Source organism: Megascapheus bottae, chromosome 3 (assembly GCF_031878675.1).
Source record: "Megascapheus bottae isolate mThoBot1 chromosome 3, mThoBot2.hap1, whole genome shotgun sequence".
NCBI lineage: Eukaryota > Metazoa > Chordata > Mammalia > Rodentia > Geomyidae > Megascapheus > Megascapheus bottae.
The window spans coordinates 79,053,569-79,068,375 of NC_143511.1; the positions used below are offsets into that span (position 1 = coordinate 79,053,569).

At 44.3% G+C, this 14,807-nt stretch overlaps 1 protein-coding gene across 10 annotated transcripts in view; it reads right to left on the reverse strand.

Moving 5' to 3' along the window:
• Window positions 1–14,807, reverse strand: part of Cdk5rap2 (CDK5 regulatory subunit associated protein 2) — a 177,919-nt gene that overhangs the window by 18,384 nt on the left and 144,728 nt on the right. For all 10 annotated transcript variants that reach the window (XM_090330524.1, XM_090330523.1, XM_090330528.1 and 7 more), the window contains 5 exons: window positions 10,857–10,976; window positions 6,169–6,285; window positions 3,829–3,997; window positions 2,490–2,617; window positions 939–1,187 (listed from right to left, as the gene is read on the reverse strand). In XM_090330524.1, coding sequence (XP_090186650.1) covers window positions 939–1,187; window positions 2,490–2,617; window positions 3,829–3,997; window positions 6,169–6,285; window positions 10,857–10,976 — 783 coding nt within the window. The remainder of the gene's footprint in view (window positions 1–938; window positions 1,188–2,489; window positions 2,618–3,828; window positions 3,998–6,168; window positions 6,286–10,856; window positions 10,977–14,807) is intronic.

Below are 14,807 nucleotides of genomic sequence, written 5' to 3' on the forward strand. Positions count from 1 at the left end.
AGAAAGGACTGAATGAGCATACAGTACTGTGCCTCTTATCCTTGCGCCTGTTCTTTTATCCAGACACAGTGCATTTACTCACATCTTCTTTGGGCACTAGTCTTGCCAGCCTTGTAGAGGACACCAGATCCCCAGCAACCAAGCCCCAAGTGAGATCAGGGATCAAAGGCACATGCTATCATACCTGGCTAGGCCAAACTTTTATAGCATCCTTGTCTACACTGCACGATGACATTCCTGCCTGCTGTATACAAACCCCTGCTGCAGGTCCCAGGTTCTAGAGGGTGGGCAGGTGAACTCAGAACAGCACTGGCCTTGGAACTGAAAGGACATCTCCCTCCTGCTCTGCCATCTGCTTGCTATGTCACTTTGGGAAAACCTTGTTCATTCTCTGGGCCTCAATTCCTCACCCACAGTAGAGAAAAGGAGGTACCAGCTCAGAGAGCCTGACCGTGTGTGGTTTGTTCCAGGCCCTGTTGGGCAGATGGAAAGGGGTGTCTTCCTTTCTCCTCCCTCTATAGCCTCTGTAGTGCTACAGAGTGCCCATGAGTGAATGCCAAACAGATCCACTTATTTCCTGCCTCTCCTGAGAGGTACTAAAAGCCAGAGTGAGAGGCTTGGGTTGTCTTTTAAAGGCAGTTAAGAGAGACTGGAATGCTTTTCAGCTTCAGAGTGACACAGACAGGACTAAATGGGAGAGGGGAGGGAGGGAGGAATGGGAGGAGGCCCAGAGGAACTGAGGGCAGCTGAAAGCCCATATTCTACTTTGAGAGAACAGAGCACCCCATCAGAAATAATGCTATTGTGTCAGAGGTGAGTGCTAACCAGATCAGTGGCATGAGGGACACAGCATCTGCTGTCCCTGGTGAGGCACTTCTACAGGACACAGCACCACGGTGCACACAGATACAGAGAGTATGGTGAGGCAGGTATCCTACCGTGATTGTCCAGCTGAAGGGACCACTCGGGGATGCACAGGGCCTGGATGGCTGGAACAAGGGCTCCTTCCTGGGCCTTCTTTACCCCCTGAGCCAGCTGCTCCTCCAGTCTGCTCCGCAGGATGTTGTTGGTTTCAATGCTCTTTTCCAGCTGGGCCCGCAGAGCCTGCATCTCGCTCAGGAGGCCTTGCAGGTCTCTCAAAGGATCCTGCCACTTCCAGCCTTCTCCAGCTGCCTCAGCTTGGGCCTCTGCAGACATGTGCACAGGGACGTCTCATCATCCTCCACCATCAAAGAGTCAGTCCTCAGAGGAACCAACCCATTCCTAAGACACTTCCTACTACCTTCCCCTTCCTAAGAACGAGGCACAATTTAAAATAACAACTCGACATTAAAACAAAAATATTGGCTGACTTAATTGCTGCTATTCCACAGGCTAAATAAGAGCTAGAAATTAATTTTCACTTCTGGCCATAAAAGCCTAGCAAATTGCATACCAAACCCTGAAATTATGTCTAGTAGTAATAAAATCTATTTGGGCTAGAATTACAGAATGAAAGGGGATGATTTTAAGAGCCACAGTTTATTAAAAAAGCCACAACAGCCGAAGTACGAGAAGTACCTTGAGGAGAAATGAACACTGTTAGATGACCCTTTCCTAGATAAACTTTCAACAGGGAGAAACCATCTGGAAAGTTAGTTTTAAAAAATCCCACTATATCGGGCCGGGAGTTTGGCCTAGTGGTAGAGTGCTTGCCTAGCATGTACGAAGACCCGGGTTCGATTCCTTGGTGCCACATACTTAGAAAAAGCCAGAAGTGGTGCTGAGGCTCAAGTGGTAGAGCTCTAGCCTTGAGAAAAATCCAAGGACAGTCCTCAGGCCCTGAGCTTAAGCCCAGGACTGGCAAAAAAAAAAATAAAAATAAAAATAAAAATAAAAAAATCCCACTATACCTCAAAATGGATTCTGAAACATAAATCCTGCATGCAGAGTCCCTCTGATCTGGCAGCTCTGAGGAAACACAGAATGCGCAGGGCCAAGAGGCATGCCATGGCCAGGAGCCATGTCCCACAGGCAGGGGATCCATTCACATGTTCACTCAACAAATGGGCAACAAGAAATACATAGGAGCAGGAAAGGATTTTTCCCTCAGTGCCTACTATGTACCAGGGACTGGGGCCAGGATGCTTTGTTAGAAGACCATGTTCAATTCTCACGACTCCACACAGTGGATGCTAACAGACAAGTTCACAGGGGCAGCAACAGGCCTGAAGGGTGAAATAATCTGTAAAAGGTTACTAAACCAATAATCTTTTGAGACTTCAGCTGGCCCCACGCTTGAGCCTAAGCCTTCTATATTTCCTGCTACTATTGTAGAAGAATGGTCCCAAAGTGAGATGGGGGGGTATACACCTAAAATTTCCAATATTTTGGAGGCTGGGGTAGAAGAATCTGAGCTTACAGCCAACCTGGACTAAATAGGGAAAACCTTATTCAAAAAAAAAAAAAAGGAGGAGGAAGAGGAGCACCTGGCTCTGAGTACCCAGTACCTTGTTGTCGCTGCTGCCTGTGCTCCTCATCCAGCTTCTCATACACCTTCAACTCCACTCGGAGGGACTGCAGCAGCTTGTCATTCTGTACGAGCAGCTGCTGCTTTGACATCACCTCCTCCTGTGCCCTAAAATGTTTCCAGCATGGGGAAAGAGGTTAATTCTACCCAGAGGCCCCCCCCCACCGCTCCAGCCCAGGAAATGTCCACACCACCTGGGTCAAGAGTGTGACTAAGAATTCCCACGTGCCCTAGCATCTGGCACTTTGCACACCTTCTGTCAGGTGGTCTGCAAAAATACCCTAAAAGGCAGGTATTCTAGAATCCTCCATTCAAGTTATGAGGAGAACGCAGAACTTAAAACATTTCAGTGCCTTTCCACGTGTGCAGATGTGTGAGAAGAGCCCAGACCTATGCCAGGCTGTCTGATGATGGACACACCCTGGGCGGGCAGCAGGAGGCTGCTCAGCCCGAGGGACAGGGCACTCGTGAATGCCCCAAAAATATCCGGAACAAAACAGCTTCAAAGGGAAACTGCAGGAGAGCAAGCCATATGAATCTTAAAACCTGTAGATTGCTGTAATTCTTCTGCTCACTAAACCCCAAAATCCTGGGCCACGAAATGGTACACAACTATAACCCCAGCTATACAGGAGACAGGGATCAAAGTAGAGTTATTTGAGGTCAGCCCTAGGCCAAAATTTACGAGACTCTCATATGCTCATCTACTCATAAGCCACACATGGAATACATGCCTGTCATCTCAGCTATGTGGAAAGCCAAAATAGCAAGATCATAGTCCAGGCTGGTTTGGGAATAAACTGAGACCGTAGATGAAAAGTAACTAAAGCAAAAAGGGCTAGGGCATTATTCAAGTGGTAGAGCACCCGATTGCAAGTGCAAGGCCTGAACTTGAACCTCAGTGCTGCCCCCAACAACCCTCTCCCACAAAGTTCTCATATGGCCAGGAGGCCAGGTATGACAGAGCACCTGGCCCTCTCGGTGCTCTCTACCCTGCCCTGGCCCTCACTCTCCTCCAGAGGCACTGGCCTTCCTGCTGAGCTAAAGGCACTCTGCCTCAGGGCCTGGAAACTCTCATGCTCCTGTGCCACTGCTCTCTGCTCCTGCAGCATCTTCTCAGATGCCATTTCCTAGATGGAAAACAGCACCCCACTCCCAGCCCTCTCCTCCTCAAGACCAACTTCATACATTTTGTCCCCATTTGAACATGATAAGCCCATGTGTTTGTCCATTCTGCACACTAGGCCAGGGATAAGCGTGCCTTGTTGCACAGCCTGCATGGGTGGCGGGCAAGGTAGGGATCAGGAGTCGGGCTGCACCTGCTCAGCTCCCGGGACAGCTGCTGGTTGTGGCTCTCCCTCTCAGCAACATCCTTCCACAGCCTTTCGTTTTCTTCCCTCACTCCAGCACACTCCTGCTGAAGGTGCTCAAGACTCGCAGCCTTCTTGGAAAGAGACTCTCGTAATCTGTCATTCTCCTTTTGTTTATCTACAAATACCAAAAAGTGCCACTGAGAAGGGATGCCATTTGTTTCTCCTAACCTTATTACACAGATACACCACTTCAGCTGGAGCACTCCAAGAATACAAAAACGAATGAGATTTAATCTGGCATTTATGATTTTGGCATTCCAATTATTTTCCACATTTTGGGCAGATAAATCTGTCGACATCAAGGCTGTAGATTAAACATCACTGGGATGAAATGGGCCTGTTTAATTTTCTATTATATAATGGGCCTTGCAAATCTGGTTACTTTGCCCTCTCAGAGCAAGCAGTGGGCGGAGACCCCAGGGGGTGGAGGATGTCACCTCTGCTGAGGATCAAGAACTCCCAGAAGCACACAGGGGACAATGGGACCAAGAGCATGGAGCTGGAGGCAGAGCTGCTGACTGGGAACCTTCACCTCGACTTCCCCACCCTGCCCACACCACGACATGTTGCCATGAGGACAACTGAGCTATCATGTTATAGGGCTTAGCACAGGCTCAGTCAGCTTGTTTGGAACCCAGAGCACCACGTACTGGCAAGCCATGAACAAGGGGAGGGGTGGTGGCTGCCACATTCCTTCTGTCACTATCTGCACAGACTTTACACTACTTCCCCACTGGTGCCATCTCACTTAATCTGCACAGCACAGCTCTGAAGTAGGTACGATGACATTCCCTGTCCCCACATGATGAGGCTTCACAGCCAGGAAGCCGCAGAGCCTGAGGAAGGCCCAGGGTCTCTGACATGCCTCCTATACTTAGTGTTGAGACAAAGCCTTGCTCTGTAGTTCAGGCTAGACTAAAACTCAACATTATGTGACCCAGGCCAGCCTAGTAGCATTTGCAATCCTACAGCCTCAGCTTCCCCAGTGCTATGATCATGGCTGTGCACTAACACGCTAGCTTCTGACACCACAGATACACTAAACATGGCTATTTCTCTGCAAGTTTAGGTTCCAGATGGTGTTAGATGCAGCCGTAACAAGCTGCACATTGCTCTACTCTCTTCACCTCTAACCCTAGACTTTGTCTGCCCTCCTTCCATTCTGAAAGCTCCCAGCTCCTCCGAACTTTAAATGCCCTTACTGATCCTTCCCTAGACTCAGCCCTTGAGGACCAGCAGTTCAGCGGTGAGGGTCCTTCAGCTCTCTGGTGCCTTCCTGGTGGCCTGCTCAAGGGTGTCTAGTTGTCTCCCATCAGACAATAAGCTGATGAGGGAAGGGACTAGGACTGGTTCATTTCTGTAGCAGAATCTCACAGACCTCAGAGGTAGAATAGGAGACAAGGAATGCTTAGCAAGTGAGTGAATGGCTACAGAGCCTCAATCTCATCTCTTAAACCTGAATCAGGTCAAAATCCTCCAGGGAGCTTGGGATAATCTGGCCCAATTCCCACCCCACCTTCTGGCTTTGTGACCACAGGCTAGCAACACTTCCTAGGCCCATTTTTTACCTGAAAAATGGGGCTAGTGATACTTCATTTCATTTCATTTTAAATACTATAAGATTACTTGACTAAATGCTCTTTGGGAGCTAAACTTAAAATAGGAATTAAGAGAAAGAGCTGTATAAGAAACACTGGATAAACTATACTGGTAGGAGAAATCTCTACTTGAGATTTGCCAATAATGTATTTCTAGCCCTTCTCTCTTCCCCAATGAAAGGAGGCTGTAGAGGGGATAAGTAACAAGGAAATGCACTAACATTTACTGAGACTCTGGTAAAGACATACGCTCAGGACCTTATATGATTTAATTATCACAAGTACCCTATGAGGCATTCCTTAACCTCTCTGAACCCCAATTTTCTCAGTTATGAAACAGGAATGCTAGCTAGATGTGGTGGCTCACATCTGCAATCCCAGCTATCAGCCAGGCAGAGATTGGGAGGATCCATGTTTGAAGACAGACTGGGGATGGAGAGGAAGAGATAACTAATGCAAAAAGGGCTGGAGAGGTGGCTCAAATGGAGAACACCTTTCCAGTCAGAACAAGACTCTGAGTTCAAATCCCAATACCACACACATATTAAAAAAAAGAAAAGCCTGATACTTTGTAATGTTGTTGGGACAATTAAATAGTGCAAAGCTGTCAGAGCCACAAGATTTGAACCTAGGTTGGTCAACACAGAGACTTTGGGGCCTAGGCCACAGGTGGCCTCGTAATTCTTACCTTTGGATCCTTTCACAAGCATCAAACTGAGGGACTGGTTCTGCTTCCTCAGGAAGTGGATCTCAGATGTCAGAGAACCGTGCAGCTCAGAACCATGAGCAAGACTGTTTGTGGGACCTAAAATGGAAACAGTCATTTATGGGCAGTCTTTATGGATGGATGGCACATCCCCTAAAATAGTTTTAAACAATGAACAAAAGCAATGAAAATCACTCCTGTGACTGCCAGAGCCCAGAGAAAAAGGAGAGGTGGCTTAAAAGAGGAGGCATGAGGGGGCACTTCCCATCTCACCTGCCTGGAGAGTAAATCAAGCAGAGATTTGACAGGTGGGGCAGTGGGTTGATCATCTCAGTCACCAGGGCTAGCTGCCTCCCTGGGCCTCATCCTGAAGGCCACTCAGCTGCAGAAGCCACCTAGCCTCCAGAGCCAAAGATGACCCCTTCCATTCTGACCTTTCCTATTAGCCTCTAGTCTCTGGAGAGGGCCACTAGGACCCCGACACCAAGCGACATTCCCCTCTCTTCCTCTGCCCTAAGCCAGCAATCTTTTTTTTTTTTTTAAAATTTTATTCTCAGGGTAACGTATAGAGGGTTCCAGATACATTTGTCAGGTAGTGGGTGCATTACTTCTCACACATTAATACCCCTTCTCATGTTTTTGTCCCCATTTTCCTCCCCCCACCCCCTCTCAATTATCTTGTTTTCCCCCCTTCCCTTTCCTATTTCAAATAAACAAATAAACATATATACAGTATGCCAGGTAACAAAGTCAGATACAGTAACCACATAAGATTAACCACAAGGGGGAAAAAAAGAGAAGAGAAATAACATGTACATTAAGAACAGCAATCACACAGATAAAGCTCTTGTTTCCATATCCTGGAGGTCCTTTCATTTAGTCTCATCCTACATGAACTTATATACCTAGGTTTTGAGCTATTGTAATCCTCTGCTAGGAGAGTCCTAGGCGTGTACTAATTATTACACATGAGGGAAACCATTGAGCCTATGATCCTTTGGGTGTGGCTTACTTCACATAATATAATTTTTCCCAAGTCTTTCCATGTCCTTATGAATGGGGCAATGTCATTCTTTCCAGCCAGCAATAATGACTGACAATTCTTCTCTGCCAGGCATGGGAGGCTGGCAGAACCTCCTATCTCCTTTTCAGGCTTAGCACCATGCTCTAACCTTTTCCATGCTGCTCTGGTGCTGGAGTTATCATCCTATACACAATTTCTTCAAAACTATCTGATGGCCTAGCACTGTGAAAGACAAAACGCAAGCTCTGCACTTGTTAGTGTAGGGCCAGACTTCCATGGCTTCCTTCCCACCTCACAGTATCCCTTTACTCACAACCCCATGCCTACTCCATTCTGAGTTCTCATGTCCTTGAGCACAGCCACACAACCACTTTTGTCTTCTGTGCCCATGACTGCAGAGAGAGGAACTAATTAGCTCCTTTCACCTACCTCCCCACAGCCCTCTTCCCCTGAAAAATCACTCTCTATTATCTTGGCTCCAAGTGTACACTGCAAAGATCAGGATCGAAAGCTAGACAGATTAGGCTGGAAGTCTCGTCCTCATCAGTGTCTCACCAAAGCTGTTGCCTAGCTGCTGAAACCCACTTCTTCCTCTCGATCAGCCTATGTGGCCACCTCTTTCTGGACACCTCCCTTGACACTCACTCCATCTCTCCCCTCCCTGAACTTACTCATCTCACAATCCCTGCTTCCTGCTTACAGCTGCCTTCTGGAGTGCACTCTGTGGGCAGGGTGACTCTACCCGTCTCTGAGCTGACTGAGTGCACTTGCAATCACTACTGAAATGAGACTACAGAGTTCCATGCCACCCTAGAGGAGCACATGAGCAGAAGCCACTGCCCTCAATGAGACCTGAAGACAGGTCTTCAAGAAGTGCTTGCTGGTGGTGCCAGGGACACTTTTTTCCCCCTATGAAAGGAGAAAACAGCAACCCTGGACTCTTCTTTCCACTGCTTCAGATACTGTCCTAAAAGGCTGAGGTGCTCAGTAATTACTACAGTCATCAAAAATAACAATTCCAACCTTCTATCACTCAACCATAAAGCCTACCTTAGAATTACTTGCCTCTGGGGTTCTTGTTGTGTACGAAAATATAAATGTCTATTGTTTACACCGGCTTTTCCTCTTATTTTACTCTGCCATGGCTGAAAACAACCTGGCATAGATTGGAGCACAAGTAATATACAACCAATTCTCTCAGAAGTTCATACTCTCTCTACTTTTCTTTTTCCACCAAGAAGTCATTTATCACACATCATGATTTTTTTATGTCTCTTTCCACCATCATCCTCTACTCTCTCCTATGAACTGTGCTATCATTTTAGAGATAACTAGGTTGAACTATGGCTCTGATTTCTTAATAATTGTAACAAGACAAGTCACACCACTTTCCTGGGTATTTTCTTAGCTCAATATAAATGTCTAATATTGAGCCAGGAGTGGTGACACACACTTATAATCCAAGATACACAGGAGGTGGGGGAACCATGGCTTTGAAGTCAATCTGGGCAAAGTTAGCAAGAGGTTATCTCAAAAACAAAAAACAAAAATGAGCTGGGGCTGTACTCAAATTATATAGAGCCTAGCCCATGCTGGCCCTGGTTTAATCCCTGGTACTGGATTTTTAAAAAGTGGGGAGGAGTGGGGAGGCTGATATTGCTGCTATTCTTGCTGTTACCGTTTCTGTTAACATTATGATGGATGGATGGATGGATGGATGGATGGATGGATGGATGGATGGGCACACAGACTGACAGACAGACAGATGGATGGATGGATATATAGATGAATGAGAATGGAACTAGAAGAGGTCTAAAAAGAGGCCTGAATGAGCTAGGGGAAAAAAATTACTGACATCTACACTGAGCAAAGCTAAAGGGCACATGGAATAAGGTACAAAGGAAGAACTAAGCCCAAGTCCAAAGGACAATCCTGATGTAGAATAAACCTGAGCAGCCACACCCTGCTAGCTGGGGCCACTCTAGTGCTACAAAGATGGTGCCTCCTCTGAATGTCACCACAATGAGCCAGGATAGCTGAGGAAGAAGCTCCAAGTCACAGATAAAATGTTTCACACTATTCCACCCCAGCATTATAAGGAGTCCTGCCTTTCTCAAACCTACTCCTAGGGGGAGCGCTCACAGTGAGGGAGGTGGGCCCACTTTCATTTCTTTGTCTTTTCAGAGACCATGACAACATGGTGAGAACAGAATGTCTTTCCACCAGCGTAAATACTTTATGAATGCCTTTTTGTAAACCTTCCTGTCAGACAGAATTACTCTCCAGAGCAATTGCCTGCTCCATTGTAGCCGGTGGCCATTTGAGCCCCCAAATAATTCTATAATTGGATTTGCCAGGGAAAATGTAAAACAGAATGAATCTAATTCGGCATTACCAAGAGTGAATGTAAAGGGTCCAGGCATGTATTTCTTTCCTATGTATGATACAACTAATAATTCAGATTAATCAATTTGTCGGGCGGGGGGGGGTTGGGGGTGGGATTTGAGTGGGAAAGCTGCAGGATAGGATAGAATGAGTACAAGGGAAGGAGAGAGGAAGGAAGGGAGGGAGAAATGGAGAGAGGGAGGGAAATGAATACAGTTTATCTTGAAATCCACAACACATACAGGACTTTGGAAAGGTATCCTAAATTGATGGCTACAGTGGGCTAGAGAGGAATAAGTGGGCTGAGGGACCAAAGCTGTAAAATGGAATTATATCTTTTTATATCTCAATAAATCACCTCACCAAACTGGAAATCATATTGCGGAGCTTCAGTGTTAAACAAGATTCAATAATAAAATACCTGATGAAAGCAACCATTCACTGAACGCAGTGAGCAAGGCCCTATCACGACATTGCCTCGTGTAATCTTACAATGACCCAGCTTTGTGAAATAAGATGGAGAAGTGGGATAAATTGCCTAAAGTCACAAAACTAAGAAACAAAAGGCTGGGAACCACACCTACAATAGCCGAACCAATTTCAGCTTTTCCCAGAAAATACTCCAGGCTGCTCTCAATCTACATTCTTACATCCTGCTCAGAGCAAGGGCAGATGTCCAAGACATAGTGTCCAACAGAAACTGGGTGGTATAGCAAACCCTAAGGATGCTGCCTTTCGTATAATTGAAGGGAAGACTAAAAATATATATTTCTATGTATATTCTTTTAATCTGTAAAGATACAGACAACAACTAAGAGGGAAGGAAGGAAGCAAAAACAGGCCTAACTGGAAAAGAATGATAGTGTTCAGTTTTGAATGATGTGCATGTCTTATCTATGAGAAAATGATGTTCTGTTTTCACAGAAGCTTCTCATTTCACTGGGAGCTAACTGTGGTTATGCAGGCATACTAGTGACCTTTTCTTTGACAAGTGAATCTTACCAGACTGCTAAAGTGCTGTTATTTTTAAAATCCATTATTGATGACAAGATAAAATACAGCTTTGGTCTACTCTAGAATCCAGATCTATAGCTCCACAGCTTCCAAAGTCCCAAGGAGAGTTAGCTTTGAGTCAGACACCAGAAGATGGCAGGCTCCTCTGGTGATGGAGACAGAAGTGGACACGTAGCAAGAACCCATCTCATCCGCCAATTGCAAATATGTCCCCAAGCAAATGTATCACCTTGTGGCCCTACCTTACCTTGTTCCAGCTCAGACCCCTGCCGTTCCAACTGTTTCCGTAGCTTCTCGTTTGTTTTAATAGATTCTTCCAGACGTTTCCGCAAAGTTCGAATTTCCTGTATGTGTTCCATTAGTAAGTCTACAGGAAGGAAGAGCATTTTTAATTTAAAGTCTGAAGTCCCGACAAGTTGAATAATTTATAGATTATGCAAGGATCTGGAAATTCCAAACATTAACCGATGTATTAAGTCAGCAACTGGCAGTTGCTTCCCAGACTAGGGGAGGCCAGGCCGTCTCCCAAGGCCCATGGCTCCATTGCCATGATGGTTCTCTTTAGTCCTCCACAAGGAAGCTACTTTATATCATTCCGAAAGATTATATTCCATACAATTTTAATGCTAACTCTAATGCAGCCTTTTTATTCTTCTCAGTATCAAATATTAATTTAAAATCTTCCTTATAGTGAAACTAACAGATCACTTTCAAGTCTGTCTGAATTGCCTGAAACTTGATTAAACTACCTCCATAATGAATCCAGATACTGAGACTAATTTTCTGAAAGGAATTTGTTATCTACTTACCACTTATTAATTTAAGACTTAAAACAAAACAATGTCAGCAAGAATGGTAATAAGAACAGTAATCTCAAGAGTATATCCTATTAGTGTGAATCTAAAGCACAAGACCTTCTGCAGCTATTTATTATTTGACTTGGAAAAGTTCTGTTCCAATGTCTTTCATCAAATAATTCCACTCAGAGATCCACTTAACTGCATACATACATTATGATGTAGAATTTCATGCTTATTCCACTGTATTAGAAAAATGACATGATGTCATGGGAAAATGTATTGTTATTCTGTTAAGTTTTAAACTGATACAAAATTGGTTATTCAACATAATCACCATTCTACATAAAATATACAAACATGAAAGGCAAATGTACAAAAGAAATCAGCTACCTCAGGGAGACAGACTTTTGATTTTTCAAGAACTCTCTATAACATTTTATCATATTACATAGTAGTAGATTAAAAATTAAATGTTTCAAAACTTTCCTTAGGACAAGCATTACATTCCCAGGCACATCATACTTTAACAAAGAAAGAGGGAAGCACTTTCGATCTAGAGGTGGCTTTCTAGTGTCAGTGTTTAAAACATAATCACATTAAGTATCCAAAGGCAAAACTAATGCCTTTAATTCATCAATTAGAGTATATTCAGTATGTCCTAGTAATGTTTGTTTTAAAGCATTACACTAATGTTATGACCCAGTTTTAATTCCTACAAAATGGCTTTCATTTAAAAGTAGCACAATGTTACAGATCTTTTTCTAATTAAATAGTAATTTTGCCATGAATTTGAATGTTTATGAGATGACTTAATTCCCAGACCTTCAGCTATCTGCTATTAATGCCAGAAGTGTGGCAAGTCATTTGGTGGCATGTCTGTGGGTCTCAATGCAGCACAACACTGAACAACTCTGTCTGCCACACTCTCTGAGCACATCTGGGCACTATACCTCATGTGCCTGCTTTGCTGCCCTACACACCTTCCAGAGGTTAGCCAGGCCAGAGTCCATCAGCAACTTGTCAGCTCTGACTGCTGGCTCTGTGGCCATCAAGACAAACCATCTTCCACTGAGGCTTTGGCCAGGAGCTGGACTCCTCTCTCAGGCTTGAGGATATGTTCCCAGTCGAACTGGACACCACATATCAATTATGTAGCCATCCTGAGGAGAAAGAAACCCTACACTAGGGTCTCTCTTATTCTAACATTTCTGACAAATGCTAACTCTTCAAAAAATCATAAATCCTATATGAAGTAACTTTTTTTAAAGTATGTATCTTTTGCCTATTAGTTCTCATTCAGAGAATCTAAGTTAAGAAAGTGCCTCCAAAAGCTGTGAGCATACAAAATGATGCTTATCAAAATGGAAGCAAGAAATTTTTTATTGAATTGTTTGCTGTTTTTTTTTTTTCCTTTTTCTTTTCTTTGGCTTAGTCCCTTCTACCGGTGTTTTTTATTTCTGTACCCTTATCTTGTATATAAGTTTATCTGATTTGGGGAGGGAAAAGGGAAGTATAAAAATGGTGGGACAAAGGGTGAACCAATTCAGCAGTGAAATCATTTTTTTTTTTTTGCCAATCCTGGGCTTGAACTCAGGGCCTGAGCACTGTCCTTTGGCTTTACTCAAGGCTAGAGCTCTACCTCTTGAGCCACAGCACCACTTCCAGCCTTTTCTATGTATGTGGTACCAAAGAATCGAACCCTGGTCTTCATGCATGCTAGGTAAGCACTCTACCGCTAGGCCAAACTCCCAGCACCTACAATAAAATATTCTAAAGACCAAAAAAAAAAAAAATGCCCCCAACTAAAAGAAAAAGCTTCAAGTTCAAAGGTACTTCCTGCAGCACAATTGTAGAATTGTGAAATTCTACAAATGACTTAAATGCTCAGCCACAGGAACATAAGGAAAACTGCAGCTCAGCCATTCAATGGACCATTGTAAAAGCCACTAAAAGTGATGTTATCTACCAACATGTCAGGAAACTTACAATATAATGTTGAGTGAGAAAAGAACAAACACTAAATTATGTCTCACATAGATGACAAATATGACAAAGAGAAAAACTTGCAGCAACCAGAAGGTTGAAGAGAAACAAAGACACAGGTCAGGGTGGCTCCAGAGAATACTGCCCTTTGAGAGGGACAGAGAAAGCCCAAGTGATGGGCCCCAGCAGAACAGAACTAAGAGGTGCCTGAATCATTCCACATTATAAGTAAATCGGGTAGGGGGTGGACAGACAAGGTGTAGGAGAAAAGGGGGGGCCTATAGGAGGAAATGGGAGGCACTGCCAAGACCAGGATGTGCTGGGGAGAAGATCTCATACTGTGACCATGTAGGAGCCAACTCTCTGCTTCTAGCTCCTTACAACTTCCATCAGTCTGAACCAATCCTCATGGGTCTTTGAGGTCCTGAAAAGGACTCACAGAGCCACGCTGCACTTCTTTCTGCAAGCATCTGGGAGAGAAAACAATTTGTGACTACCCTAAGTTAGAGGAAGACAAAAATCTAGAGTCAGAAATGACAAGAGAAATCAAGTACTCAGAAAACCACAATGATCACACAGAGACATTACCAGAAATCCCAAGGACTGAGGTCCAGGAGCCTAGCAGCTGGGGAACACAGATGACCCTTAGGTCCAGCTGTGTATCAGTCTTTAGAGGAGCCTTAGCGGTCACCCCACATATTAGTGAGAGCTCCTTATAAATTTTCATCTCAACTAAATGAAAGGATTTCTAGGATGGAAAAAAGAGCTTTATCTTGTGTGACTGTTGTTCTTAATGTACTATGCTATTTCTCTTCTCTTTTGTTGCCCTTTGGTTAATCTCATATTGTTACTGTGTCTGACTTTGTTACCTGGTATATTGCATAAATAGGAAAGGGATGGGGGAAAACAAGATGATTGGGAAGGGTGGGGAGATGAAAATGGGGACAAAGGGGTACCAATGTGTGAGAAGTAATGCACCTACTACCTGGCTAATGTAACTGTAACCTCTCTATAAATTACCCCTCCAATAAAAAAATAAGAACATAAATAAATAAATTTTCATCTCAAAGAAAAGGGTCTTATCATTTTTTTTTGTCAGTCCTGGGTGTGTCCTTGGATTTTCTCAAGGCTAGAGCTCTACCACTTGAGCCTCAGCACCACTTCTAGCTTTTTTCTATGTAAACGGTACCGAGGAATCGAACCCAGGTCTTTGTGCATACTAGGCAATCACTCTACCACTAGGCCAAACTCCCGGCCCAGGTCTTATTATATTAAAGAAATTTTTTTTTGTTTATTTAAAAGTAATAACCTACATGATCAAGCATCAATAAAGAACTTTTAGTGAGGAGATGCCAGTGTGAGGAAAAACCCTCTAGAAGAAACAAGAGACCAGACTGTCAGTGAGGCCCAGGCTC